Source organism: Solea senegalensis, linkage group LG4 (assembly GCF_019176455.1).
Source record: "Solea senegalensis isolate Sse05_10M linkage group LG4, IFAPA_SoseM_1, whole genome shotgun sequence".
In the NCBI taxonomy this organism is placed as follows: domain Eukaryota; kingdom Metazoa; phylum Chordata; class Actinopteri; order Pleuronectiformes; family Soleidae; genus Solea; species Solea senegalensis.
Genome location: NC_058024.1, coordinates 18679328 through 18693767, shown reverse-complemented (window position 1 = coordinate 18693767; position 14440 = coordinate 18679328). Strand labels below are relative to the sequence as shown.

Here is a 14440-nt window from a genome sequence, read left to right as displayed (position 1 = left end):
CAACATCCTCTGGAGATTCCAGCTGTGTGTCTTAATGTAAAGCTTTTTTTAATGTGACCTTTAAAGAGGTCACACACTGTGTCTAATGTGACCTATAATAGGACACACTTCTATTGTTGTGCAGTGAAAGGACAGAGTGTGGGAAACCAGAGGAAACTCACTCACAGAGTCCTGTGGGACAATAGATCCTGACCTTTGACCTGAGACACTGGCTCTGAAATGAAGAACTGGTTTCAAAGCATTTTTTTATATAAATGGGCAGTGTATTTACATTTGGTTTGTTTTTTTCATTCAAATATCAGGGATGAATGTACAGACGACAGAACAGTGAGAACAGAACAAGTGTGTGAGAGATGAAGGAGGTTGGAGCTGAGTGTGAGTGACATCATGTCCAGCAGCAGCAGAATAATCTTCCACAGGGATTTGGCACACTTTATGAAACTGGTGCCTCCTCCACGAACCCCCACACACACACACACACACACACACACAGGTGTGGAGCAGGAACTTCAGTCCAGCTGATGGTCAGCAATGAGACAGTGATTATACCTGGAAGTGTGTTTGACACTGATGTGAGACACCAAGTCACTCTGATGAAACTTGATGACAGGATTTTCTCAGTGTGATGTCAAATTGTACAAAGTGTCAGTGGCAGCCAATGGGATCGTTTCCCTCCAGACGTTCCAGGCTGTGTTTCTATGACGACACACAGCCAGCATCTGCCACACACGTCCCCTTTGTTGTTGACTGACCACAGCTCGGGGAGTCAGTGTGGGAAAGTGAGCTCAGCTTGTTACTCACACACAGACAACAAGGCACGTGTCAAAAGACTCTGCTACATCTGGACAGCAGCAGCAAAACTCTCCTGACTTTATTTGAACTACAGTGAATGAGCATCACACTGTCACATCTGAAACATTATTGTGTTGTTTTTGATGTTTACATTTTTAAAAAAGTGCAAATATTTACAAGTTAAACAAGTTGTGTAAATTAAATATGAATCAAAAAAAAAATATCAAAAGAGATTGTTTATGTGTTTCACTTTAGGATGTGTCTCATTTGAAATTATTACTTTAAAAACAACTTTGTATGGATTCAAATGTTTTGATTCATTTTCTTCTGTGTGATGTGATGATCGGCATGTGCTTGATCAAAGTCATTGATCAGCATCAAGCAGCAGATCTTCTCCATAGAATCACACACTTTCCCAGATTTACACAGAGCTCATTCGCCTCCCCCCCCTTCCGCCCTTTAGCGCTCCACCTGTTCCCCTGAGATCTAACCATTATCCCTGAGGCAATAACACCATTCACTACCTAGCATCGCCCATTGTCTCCTCCAGCTCTCTGATTGGCCAAGAGTGTGAGAAAGTGCAGTCAGACCAAGACCCACACATTCATATGGAGATGTGGGACTATAAATAGGAGGGATGAAGCCAGCAGAGATCAGATTCTCTCTACAGAGACCTCTACAGCACACAGATCCAGACATGGCACCTACAATCACTGCAGCTCTGACCAACTCTCAGGAACATCTGACTCTGACACACAAGGTAAATTGAAGAACATTCAAGAACATTTCATCTTCTGTCTTTGTTCATGCTCACACTTTACTCCAGAATCAGTCCATTAATGACTTTGCTCTTTTCTCTGCAGCTCAGAAAACCTCTGGTGGAGAAGTTACGCAGAGAGAGAATCAACAGCAGCATTGAGCAGCTCAAGTCTCTCCTGGGTCCAGAGTTCCTCAAACAGCAGCCAGACTCCAAGCTGGAGAAAGCAGACATCCTGGAGATGACAGTCTGTGTCCTGACACAGCTGCAGCAGCACAATCAACAGCAGAGAAGACTGATGATGAAGAACTTCAACAAGCTGCAGTCTTCCTCTGATAAGAACCTGACAGAGGCAGACTTCTCTCCTCTGAGCTCCACGGACCAGACCAGCGTCACCAAAGACAAGAGTCCAGTCCACAGCGCCCCCTGGAGGCCGTGGTAGACACCTACAGACTGCTTAGACGACCACAGTAGTCCAAGATTCCTGAAAGTCAATTCAGTTTTGTTCTTCTGTATGAACAGAAGTTTGTGTCTGTGTGTTTCCTTGAGGAAATGTTACATAACTTTGTGTCATGATTTGATCTGTTTTAAGATCAAAATGTATTTTCCCCTAAATGTCTCTACTTTGTGACATTTGTTACCTGTTGCATAATTTTGATCATGTTGATCAATTATTCCGTCGTTGTCCTTGTCTGGGACATTTTGTCATAATTGACTTCCACTCATTTCATTTGTTTGATTTAACCTTTCAAATTGAGAGAGAACATCTTGTCATGCTTGTTGCATGATTCTAAATTCGTCAAACCTGATCTGTTGTGAGATCTCCATGTGAATGCTTGTTTTTCAAGCGTCGTTGTTTATGACTTTGTCACTAATTTATCGTGACTATTCTGTGTCAACACTGTCACAGTGTGATAAGAAAAACCCGTCTGATCTGTTCTAAGGTCAGTTTTTTTTTTAATGTGCTTGCTTCACATTTTGTTTTGAAGACCACATTTTGTTTCAAAGTTAATGAGAAGTTTCTTGTCTCTGATCATCGTCTCCTGTGGAGACTTTTGTCCCTTGCTCTCAGTGAGTACAGCGTCTCTTGCAGAAGTTGTTCTTAAATAAACAAATTTGCTCTCATTTTCTATGCTCCAATCTTATTATTTTACTTTAATTTCATTTTAATTTCCTTCACTTTTGGTGCCTCTTGGTAATTGTGCAAAAGATGAAATAAACTGTGGGGGAAAGTTTCATTTATAATCCATTAGCAGTGAAAAGAACTGCCTGTCAGAGCCTTAACTTTTCTCCTCTGAGCTCCACTCACATTCAGGCTGACACACCAGCCACTCTATTAGGTACAATTGTCCAAGTGTGTGTTAAAGCAACCGTCTACTCAACCACATGGCAGCAACTCAATGCGTGAAGGCAAGTGAAGTTCAAACCAAGCATCAGAATGAGGTGATTTAGCTGAATGTGATGTGGTTGTTGATGCCACATGAGATGGTCTGAGTATTTCAGAAACCGGTGATCTACTTGGGTTTTCACACACAACTAATGTATCTTCAGTGTTTACAGGAAATGAATATCCAGTGAGTGACAGTTCTCTGGGCAAAAAAAAGAATGCCTTGTTGATGCCAGAGGAGAATGACCAGACTGGTATGAAATACTAGAAAAAACCGTTCCACGTCACTCATGAATATGTCTTCACCATGTCTACATGTCTAAATACATGTTATTGTGTCCGTGTGATTGGCAGATTAGATGTTTACGTTAACAAGCAGTTGAACGGGTGTACCTAATAAAATGGCTGGTAAGTGTAATGGGTTGAGAACGTAAATATACAAATTGTTTGAAAGGTGCGTAGAACATAGGACAAATAGGTCAAAACCAATCAGTTGCTCAGCCATAATTCACACTTGATCAAAAATAATATTTTTGCAAGAACATTACAAGTTATTTCTGCACCTGGATGCAGATTTGTATTATCTGGTGCCATGAAACATTACATTTAATTTGAATCAGGCGGTCTGGATATACTGATAAAAAAACAGACTGCATTGACCTGACAGAGCGTCATAAATACAAGAGAGATATCTTCCCTCCCATACAGACACAGTCTTATTATTTTAATGACAAAACAAAATGTCATTAAAATAAGGAGATCATGCAGGATAAGAACCCATGTCGAGACCTTTAATACAGTCAGTCAGTCATCATCTAACCGCTTTATCCTCCACCAGAGGGTCGCGGGGGGTGCTGTGCCAATCTCAGCTACATCGGGCGATAGGCGGGGTACACCCTGGAGAGTTCGCCAGTCCATCGCAGGGCCACACACAGCTAGAGACAAACAACCATTCACTCTCACACTCACTCCTATGGTCAATTTAGAGTGTCCAATTTACCTAAACCCCACATTGCATGTTTTTGGACCGTGGGAGGAAGCCGGAGAACCCGGAGAGAACCCACACCCACACGGGTAGAACATGCAAACTCCATGCAGAAAGGCCCTTGTTCCAACCGGGGCTCGAACCCAGGATTTTTTAAATTGTATTAATGAAGTAACTTCACACTACAAGTAAAAGTCCTGCATTCAAACACATACTCACTGAGCAATAGAAGCCAAATGTAACATAACAACAATGAACTCCAGTGTAGCAGAAAATCACCAGAGACTCCAGGTTAAACAAAAGAATCCACATTGAATGAGACAGGATAAAGTCACACAAAACAATCTACAGAACGGTAGATATTACCATATAAAGTAGACAAATATTTTGTTATTATAGCAGTTATTAATTATGTTGCTTTATTGTAAGTAACATTTTTACTGTTGTGGGTAATTTTATCTGATTGTTGTTGTTTCATATAACCCATAATAAAAAAAATTATTATTAATTCAATTGTTTTTATTGTACAACTAGTTACAAAAGCTGTATAATAAAAACAATTGAGAGAAAGGCAAATGTAATTATTGACAGGACATACAACAGTATACATGAGGACGGCCATCTGTAGGCTTATGTTTTTTAAAAAAACAAAACAGATTCATAATCATGATGTTTTTGCTCTTTTAACCGTTACTTAATCTCTCTGATGCGCATGAGCATGATGATGTAAATCGTGTATTTTTCTGTGCGTCGTGACTTTTTTGTTCATAATTATCCACGAGCACACTGGGCGAGACAACTGGAACCTGATGTGGGATTATTTCCCTGCTTATCTCCTCTCCATCTGCCTCTGTGTCTGTATCTGCTGTCTGTGTGGAGGCTCAGGTTTCCCACCTCATCATCCTCCCCCCCTCCTCCCCCCCACGGCTGCCTGCACAGGGCGGGCTGAGTGTGCCCTGGTCACACGCCCTCCCCTCGCTCATGGTGCTGGGAGCCACTGTGACACGCGGCTTCCCACACTTCTGTATGCAGCCCTGCTCAGCCGCACAAACAAAAGAAGTGTGTCTGCTCCCATAAAGGCCCAGAGCCGTTCTCAGGCAGGGAAGGACAGAAGGCCACAGATAAACCATCTGCTTTGGCTGTAACTCACTGCTGGGAAAAGGCAGGAGGAAATTTTATTTTAAAATTGAATTTTGAAGAATTTGTTCTGTCATTTATGGAATTTGTTTTTATATCATAAAAGTATTTTAAAAAACTGTTATATAAAAGTGATGATATATCTGTTCTCATATTATATTTGTTGTAGTGAGACTTTATTGTGTCACATGTTTGTCTGATAATCGCGTTGTGACATCATCCAGGTCCAAACATCACTTTTTATTTTCCCATGTCCACCTCAGGAAAAACATTTTCCCACTGACCCCACCGATGTGGGACGTTTTAACACAAAGCGTCCCACCTGTTCTGTGTGACAGCCCCTCAATTCATGCTATTGTCCCACGATCGGAGGCCCCTGATTGGCTGCAGCAGCCGAGAGAGCGCACTGTGAGCAGCATAAATGCAGAGCAGTCGAGGGACAAGTCAACTGAGACCTTCACTCACTTCACTCAACCCTTTGCAAGCAACTCAAGACCAAGTCACCGCCGACACTGACATGGCTCTGTATGCAGACCTCGCTCTTCAGGACAGCGTGAAGGAACAGCTCTTCAGGTAAGACAAAGCTCCATTTCAAACATCACACTGTTTCAAACAGTCTCGTTCCATTGTTTCTATTGACATGTTGTATATTTTCATATATATATATATATATTAATAAAAGCTCCACATTTGTTTGTTTCAGGTGTAAGTTGCACATGCTGGAGAGGAAATGCTGCACAGGCGTGGAGAAACTAAAGGCCCTGCTTGGTGAACACCTGCAGAGCGGTATCCCCCTGTCAGAGCTCCTGGAGAAGACAAAGTCGTTCCTCACCCTGAAGAAAGCGCTGCTGTCACACAGCGGCTACTCCAAATACTCCAGAGACATTCTGCGTCTGTTCCCCGACATGGAAGAAGATCTGGCTCCACTCTGCTTTTAATACTGAGGAGCAGGAATGGACTCTCGGTGTGTTCAAATGCCAACGTTTTGCAGAGAAATGCACAATTTGCATTTTAATTTCAATGCTTCCACCTTTGTGGTGTGGATTCAGGACACTCTTTGAAAGTGTTGTGCTGCTATTTTTGTGGGATTGTGATTCGAGTGGTTGTGCTTTTTTTTTCCACTTACAGACAAGATCAATCCATGATGTTTAAATATTTACATCCATTTATTTTTATTTTGCATTGAAAAGTGTTGATGTTACGTTTCTATATAATGTGTTTAACACTTAAAGCCAAACAGCAATGTTCGCCGGTTCTTCCTGTGAAAAGGAAGTGAATGTTGTGTGATTGCAGTTTGGATATTGCCTTGTTTCAAGGTTGAACACCCGCCTTTCTTCTGAAAAGGAATTTGTTATTATTTTGTGTATGCCATGTATGCATATTCTGTTGAATTCACAATGTTTTATTTCTATTCATCCAAAGTGGATTTCATTTTGTGTTGTTCTTTGCAGTTTTCGAAAATAAAAGAATGCAAAAGATGCAACATCGTCTGTGACTCTTATAAATCAGTGTCAGGGAATAGCAACGTGAAAACTACTTTATATGAAAATCCTAGAAATATGAATTTAAATATCAACTAATTTGTGTACAGGTTTATTTGTAACGTTTTTGAGTGGAGCAAATTCTTTGTGAACACCATGCACAGCAGTGTGCTCCAGGACACGCCCACTGTTAAAAAAAAGGAAGTGGCAGATGACAAGTTAAAGAAAATCAGTGAACAAAGCAGAGAAGAAAAGCAGCAGATGCTGCTGTAAACAACGCAGACACTCATATGTGAATTATTATACGAGAGGAAAATTGTTGAATCATATTCTGTGGCCTTCGCATCGGTACAAGATCCACTCAGTAGACAAAATGCTTCAACAATATGAATAAATGAACATGTGGAATCTGTACTGAAACTGTTGACAGTATATATATATATACTTGTGTGATATGTACTGTTTTTGATTTTTGTGGCCCATATTATTCATTCATTCATCTTCTACCACTTTATCCTCCACATGAGGGTCACAGTGAGTGGGTCACTGGTGCCAATCCCAGCTGACATAGGGCAAAAGGCGGATTACACCCTGGACTAGTGTTGTAATGTAGCAAAGTACAAATAGATCTAATCTAATCTAAGTACAAAATTCATGTATATGTACTTTACTTTGTTATTTATTTTTCTAGCAACTTCTAATCTTACCACTACATTTCCTCTACATCTTTTCGCTTGATTTTACCAAATACAATCAGAAGAAGAAGAGTTGATAAGTCTGTATTTATATAGAGCTTTTCCAGTCTTGATGAGCTTTAGACTACAGTTCTGCCATGCGGCCATTCACATACTGCTCAAGGACACATACAGACGAGCAGAGCCAGGAACTGAACCCACAACCTTCCAGTTGAAAGACAACTCCCTCTACCACTGAGCTACTTTTACTTCTATAACTGAACATACTTTTGATGCTTAAGTACAGAAAATGTCATATACTTTAAGACTTTTACTTAAGTAATATTCTAATTATTATTATTATAAAAGTGACTTCCACCAAAGTCATTTTCTGGTAAGATACTTTTACTCAACTATCCCTTTAAGGTACTTTTTACTAGACTGCCCAGGACAGGTCGCCTGTCTGTCACAGGGGCCGCATCAATTTTCAGTTACAATTTTTAACAGTATTTCTGTACTAACGTGTGGAGTAGGTCTGCTATACAACTGCATGAGTGAATGGTTAATGAAATAAGTAAATAAATAAATAAATACATGAGTAAGTATAAGATTTGCCACTGTTTTTCAGTTAATAATTATGAGGGGATGCCCTTTATCCACTTGATCCCCTTACCCTTGAAATATCTTATTATTAGCTTATTCTCCATCGGACATTTGTGACAACTGTTCAGTTTATGGACACGTTGTGAAAGGGTAATGTTAAAAAGAAATATATACAAAAAAAAGAGAGACAGAAGCAAACTTTCATTGTTTTTGTTTTTTGTGATTGTTTTAATGCACATCACTTGGCTTCAAGAGATACATTCATTTTCCACAGGACAAGCCCTTCATTGAAGGTATGGCTGCTGTCACTCACAGAGCGATAAAAGCAGCACTTTTGTCTTCATGACTTTTGCTCATAGACAAACTTCATCTGCTAAAATACAGACAGTTCATAAATTCATATACATATATGAAGAATTCCCATTGCAATCAATGGAATGTGTGAATATCACACAGAAGATATTAGACATGTTCAACATGAATATATGTGTCTATCAACACGTCACTGTCAGTCTTACTAACAATACAAAGGCATTCTCAGTGAGAATTATATAAGAATAATAATGTGTACTTCACAGAGTCACACCTGAATCACAAATGTGTGACTCCTCTTCTACTGCAAAAGAGTAGTTAACCTGTTAACCTGCAAATATCACAGGAACTCAGAATTCAGACTTTACAAAAGCTAATAAAACAAAACAAAACTACAGAAGCAATGATTTGAAAAAATAGAATACCGAGAGAATGAGTACAGGTACAGATGTTTGTACAATGTTACAACATATTTTCTCTGGAACTTCCTAATAGTCCTTCATTTACCACGGCCTCCAGACAGTGCTGTTGACTGGACTCTTGTCTTTGATGATGCTGGTCTGGACTGTGGAGCTCAGAGGAGAGAAGTCAGCCTCTGTCAGAATCTTATCAGAGGAAGACTGCAGCTTGTTGAAGTTCTTCATCATCAGTCTTCTCTGGGACTGTGTCACCTCCTCACGGGACAGGAAGTGTGCCACCTCCTGGACACACCTGGAGTAGCCCCGATTAACAGCAGCTGAGTCCACAGCTCGGTTCTGCTGCTGCAGCCGCCTCAGGAAGCAGACTGTCATCTCCAGGATGTCTGCTTTCTCCAGCTTGGAGTCTGGCTGCTGTTTGAGGAACTCTGGACCCAGGAGAGACTTGAGCTGCTCAATGCTGCTGTTGATTCTCTCTCTGCGTAACTTCTCCACCTGAGGTTTTCTGAGCTGCAGAGAAAAGAGCAAAGTCATTAATGGACTGATTCTGGAGTAAAGTGTGAGCATGAACAAAGACAGAAGATGAAATGTTCTTGAATGTTCTTCAATTTACCTTGTGAGTCAGAGTCAGATGTTCCTGAGAGTTGGTCAGAGCTGCAGTGATTGTAGGTGCCATGTCTGGATCTGTGTGCTGTAGAGGTCTCTGTAGAGAATCTGATCTCTGCTGGCTTCATCCCTCCTATTTATAGTCCCACATCTCCATATGAATGTGTGGGTCTTGGTCTGACTGCACTTTCTCACACTCTCGGCCAATCAGAGAGCTGGAGGAGACAATGAGAGATGCTAGACAGTGAATGGTGTTATTGCCTCAGGGATAATGGTTAGATCTCAGGGGAACAGGTGGAGGACTAAAGGGTGGAGGGCGGGGGGACGCAACGAGCTCTGTGTGAATCTGGGAAAGTGGTGACCCTGCGAAGAGAGAGCAGATCAATGACTCTGACTGAGCACACGCTGATCATCCCATTACACAAGCGTGGGAGAGATAATGAAAACATTAAAATGTACTTTTTTTCTGAAATCTGAGCATTCATCTACAGCATGTGTGCTCTATACATAACCTTAGCATGGATGGTGTAAAGTTAATAGTCAGAAATGATACACACGGCTTGGTTGTTTTTTTCTTCAATAATGTTGCTGATGTTGTAATGAGATAATGTGATGTTAAACCCCTCATCACCTCATCTATAACAGGATGGACATTCTACCAACCACAAATGAGTAGAAGCTATCTCACTCTTCTATAACCAGCTTCAAATTCAGAGTTGGACTCCCTTTTTATCCGACCCATCAAAATAAACTGTCTGGAATGCAGAGCAACATGAATATAAAGAACGGGAGAAATAACAGAGCTTTCGAATGTCCATTAATCCTTAGCATGACTGCATTCCTTATTGGCATTTTACAAAGGCCTGGAGATGACGAGTCCCGATGATAGGAATTTCCATTCAGAGGCAGCGAGACAAAACTCGTAAACTGACTCCATAATTAATGTGATGTGCAACCAGACACACTTCTTTTGTTCTTAAAAGCGGTGAATGGGCAGAGTGTGGGAAACCAGAGAAAACTCACTCACAGAGCCCTCGAGGGACAATAAAGGCTGACCAGACAAAGACGTCTGTGAGCGGGAGGAGCAGGAATTCTTTACTACTGAAGCTTTAATGTTTACATATTTATTCACTTGAGCTGAACCGTTTATCTATATCTATTTAGATATCTATTTATACACATGGGTTTTGTACATTATTTACAAAGTAAAAAAAATCAGACATGTTGCATGATCACAAGTTAATTTAAGTTACATTTTAAAGATTAAGATTAATTAAAGGTTAGACTGACGGTTGTTATTTGATTATGCTGATTTTTAAATTATAAGGCTATAAAAAAGGCTTCAACTTCCAGGTTAGAAAACATCTAATATCCATAAGCCACATCTATCTACCGCATATAAATATAAGTTTAGTTTTTTAAACATTTTATTATACTTTTGTTATAGAAAGTTATATAAACATTTAATTCATGTTAGGTAACAGATGACAGATATATAAGATATATCTAACAATGAATGTGTCTGTGTGCATTAGATAATATTTGATAATATAAATGTTATGTTACTACTACTATTATCTAAAAAACACTAAAAAAAAAAACCCACAAATGCTGGTCATGATGACAACATAGTTTGTGGCTGCTTTGAATAAATTCTTAGTAGTTTGACTATATAATTACGAAATTTGCATCCAAATACACTGAGTTAACTGGTTGTTATTTTACATGACCAGTCAAAATATTTGTGTTTATCTCTGGCTCTCTTCTCCTAATTGAGAGTGTCCAACAACAGACTGTAGCCTCAGGGGAGAGCTGCTGGGAGCAGCGTGTGTAGGGAGGAATTAGCATTTAACAAGGCACATGTCTATTGTCGAGTGGAGCAGAGTGTGGGAAAGCTGAGCGAGAGGAGTCACAGTTGAGTGTGATTAGCATCCTCAACCCCACCAGCACCTGATTACTCTCCAAAGGGAGTTGGCACACTTTCCCCTCTACTCTTATTCTTCTATTTTCTGTCTCTGTCTGGCCCTCTCTGGTGCCAACTCACTAACTTTTGCCAGCTTAATTCCCCCCGTCCGTTTAACGGGTCATCATTTCCCTCCAAGTCTTTCTATTTATTCTTTTGGTGGTTGCCAACTGTCAGGACGGCGTGGCCCTAACAACACGAGTTACACAGACTTTTTGTTTGACCTAATGTTTTGACACACATATTCCTTTATTTTAATGGCACATGAATTTGGAAGCCAACACGTCATCACAATCAAAGAAGAATGGAAACAAAACTGTTAAACATAGTCATTTTAGTTATTCATCAATTAACTGCAACCAGCTTTATGTTCAGGACTCAGTTTGGGTAACCCTGAGTTAAACTGACTGAAACAAACTTTGGCAGGACAAGATGCTGCGTTACATATTACCAATTTACCAATTTAATCACTTAAACTTTTATAAAAAATACAGGTTCTATACTGCTCATAATAATGATGCACTGTAGACACGACTTTAATGTGTAATATGTCAGCATTTAAGCAGACGTTTGTGTTTGAATTTGGTTTTATTCAAAATTATTTCTCAAATATGGAAAATGTTTCAGCAACCCAGTGTGTGCCTTTTCTGTTTATATATGCAACATCTACAGTACATGTTTCATGATGTTGCATGGCATCGTTAGGGCTTGCTCTCAAAGATGCCCTATCATAACCAAAGTGAGTCTCAATGCCAAGTAGTTATTAGATACAAGTAATTTGCGCACACGTTTTGATGCTTAACAAGCACAGATGCCAAAGAAAATAAGATTAAGGAACACTTGGGAGCGACAAATTAAAACTAAGGCAGGTTAAATTCCTGTACTCAAAAACGTATAAATAAAGGATGATGAGGTTTGAAGGTGTTTCTTCTTGCTGTCACACACGTGTGATGGGATGATCAGCGTGTGCTCGGACAAAATCAGCATCAGGCAGCAGATCTCTCTTAACAGGGTCACCAAATTCCCAGATTCACACAGAGTTCTGAATCTCCCTCCATCAGCCCCCCCAGTCCTCCACCTGTTCCCCTGAGATTTAACTATTGTCCCTGAGGCTTTAACAGCAATTTATGTTACTGCTCCACATGTGCTATTGTCTCCTTGAGCTCTCTGATTGGCCGAGAGTGTGAGAAAGTGCAGTCAGACCAAGACCCACACATTCATATGCAGATGTGGGACTATAAAAAGGAGGGATGAAGCCAGCAGAGATCAGATTCTCTCTACAGAGACCTCTACAGCACACAGATCCAGACATGGCACCTACAATCACTGCAGCTCTGACCAACTCTCAGGAACATCTGACTCTGACTCACAAGGTAAATTCAAGAACATTCAAGAACATTTCATCTTCTGTCTTTGTTCATGCTCACACTTTACTCCAGAATCAGTCCATTAATGACTTTGCTCTTTTTTCTGCAGCTCAGAAAACCTCAGGTGGAGAAGTTACGCAGAGAGAGAATCAACAGCAGCATTGAGCAGCTCAAGTCTCTCCTGGGTCCAGAGTTCCTCAAACAGCAGCCAGACTCCAAGCTGGAGAAAGCAGACATCCTGGAGATGACAGTCTGTGTCCTGAGGCGGCTTCAGCAGCAGAATCGAGCTGTGGACTCAGCTGCTGTTAATCGGGGCTACTCCAGGTGTGTCCAGGAGGTGGCACACTTCCTGTCCAGTGAGGAGGTGAAGACACAGTCCCAGAGAAGACTGATGATGGAGAACTTCAACAAGCTGCAGTCTTCCTCTTATAAGAACCTGACAGAGGTTGACTTCTCTGCTCTGCGCTCCACAGTCCAGACCAGCATCATTAAAGACAAGAGTCCAGCCAACAGCGCCCCCTGGAGGCCGTGGTAGACACCTACAGAGTTCTTAAAGTTCTCTTGGATTGAAATGCAGTGATGTATTCTAAGAATAATATTATCTTTACTGATTTATCAATATGTTCAAAAAATTGGCCACGTTGACCAGTATTTTTATATCTGTGTTACAGTCCTGTTCTCCTGTGTTCAGATCAGATTCTGAGGAGTTGAAGCTTCTCTCAGGTGTTTATCAGTAAACATAATTTCTGATGTACTGGTGTGTTTTTACTATGTAAAAGATAATTGACCCATGTTGGGTCTTCACGGTCATCACTGCTATTATCAAATTGTTTGAAATTTGTAAGCAGCATAATTGTGAATATGAAAGTTTTTGTCTTTTAGTATTTGAGTTAGTTCACTTTGTTTGGACTAAATAATCCCATGTGTTTCTTTGAAATGAAAGAAAATGTGATGCATCATCACCACCATTGCTTCTCTGGAGTTACAGACATGATTTAATTCTCTTGTAATAAAAAACAAACAAACACATATCTATCACAAGCTTTGTGTTGTGGCATTTATTTATTCACACTCTCTCTTACTTAACATCTATTTTCTTTCCCTTTTATATGTAAGGTTGTAATCATTTACACTGTGTAACATGATACTCACATATGTGCATATACATATGTATAGATTGCTTCTTCTTAGCAGCAAATAAATCTTGTATAATAGTACTGTGTTCCCCTCTTATGTTCGCTGCTAGTCAGTTAATACCAGAAAAAGCCCTAAGAGATGCCAGAAAAACTCTTGTTATGACTCTGCATTGACTTCCATTCATTTGAACAGTGTAACCAAACCTAATATTAACCCTAATTCATGCATAACTTGACCTGAATGAAATTCAAATATTAGTAATTAAATTATAATTCTATGACCAAGTGTGTACACTTGTATCTGTTACCTTTTTACTCTATTACAACTTTTCTGGTATACAAAGATATTTCATTTTCTGGACCAGTAGAATTGTATTCCTGTGGGTCTGGTTAAAGTTAAAATTAAGATGTGAATCATGGTGTCTTCAACCTCTATCTAGTATCAGAAGAGCCATTTTTGACCCCTGTCCACCCAGATATAATTCATCATCTGGAGCCACGAAGACATCATATAAGACATTTATATATATATTAACATTAAAGTTTGCTGCATTTGTGAAAGTTAAGAACTAGCTTAGCTGTTGACAAGGGAAAACAGGCCTCTTTTGAAATAAAACACTTAACTATGTAGATGTATTTGTGTCTTTCCATTATTTGTGGAACATTAATAAAATAAAAAATGACCCACTTTTAATAAATAAACAAACAGTGTTTGTTATTGTGTGTAGCTCATGCTTGAAGAAACCTGCTAGCATAAGTGTGTTGATGCAGAAGTGTACTTCTTCATGTACACGTGACTTCATTTACACAGGTCTGTTGAGTTT

General features: G+C 39.9%; 2 protein-coding genes and 1 pseudogene across 2 annotated transcripts; 2 read left to right on the top strand and 1 right to left on the bottom strand.

Moving 5' to 3' along the window:
* Positions 1-1428: 1428 nt before the first annotated feature.
* Positions 1429-2674, top strand: LOC122767692 (transcription factor HES-1-like). The gene is made up of 2 exons (XM_044023130.1): positions 1429-1552; positions 1656-2674. Exons 1-2 carry the CDS (start codon positions 1430-1432, stop codon positions 1989-1991), a joined length of 459 nt encoding a protein of 152 aa, XP_043879065.1. The 5' UTR covers position 1429; the 3' UTR covers positions 1992-2674.
* A 5341-nt stretch (positions 2675-8015) lies between these two features.
* On the bottom strand, positions 8016-9278 carry LOC122768453 (annotated as a pseudogene).
* A 3070-nt stretch (positions 9279-12348) lies between these two features.
* Positions 12349-13521, top strand: LOC122768479 (transcription factor HES-5-like). The gene is made up of 2 exons (XM_044024526.1): positions 12349-12486; positions 12590-13521. Exons 1-2 carry the CDS (start codon positions 12364-12366, stop codon positions 13013-13015), a joined length of 549 nt encoding a protein of 182 aa, XP_043880461.1. The 5' UTR covers positions 12349-12363; the 3' UTR covers positions 13016-13521.
* Positions 13522-14440: the final 919 nt, after the last annotated feature.

Excerpts from the sequence above, each read along its gene's own strand:
- LOC122767692 (XM_044023130.1), top strand. The coding sequence starts at position 1,430 with ATGAAGCCAGCAGAGATCAGATTCTCTCTACAGAGACCTCTACAGCAC. Across the intron at positions 1,553-1,655 it reads ATCTGACTCTGACACACAAG|CTCAGAAAACCTCTGGTGGA; the intron begins GTAAATTGAAGA and ends TTTTCTCTGCAG.
- LOC122768479 (XM_044024526.1), top strand. The coding sequence starts at position 12,364 with ATGAAGCCAGCAGAGATCAGATTCTCTCTACAGAGACCTCTACAGCAC. Across the intron at positions 12,487-12,589 it reads ATCTGACTCTGACTCACAAG|CTCAGAAAACCTCAGGTGGA; the intron begins GTAAATTCAAGA and ends TTTTTTCTGCAG.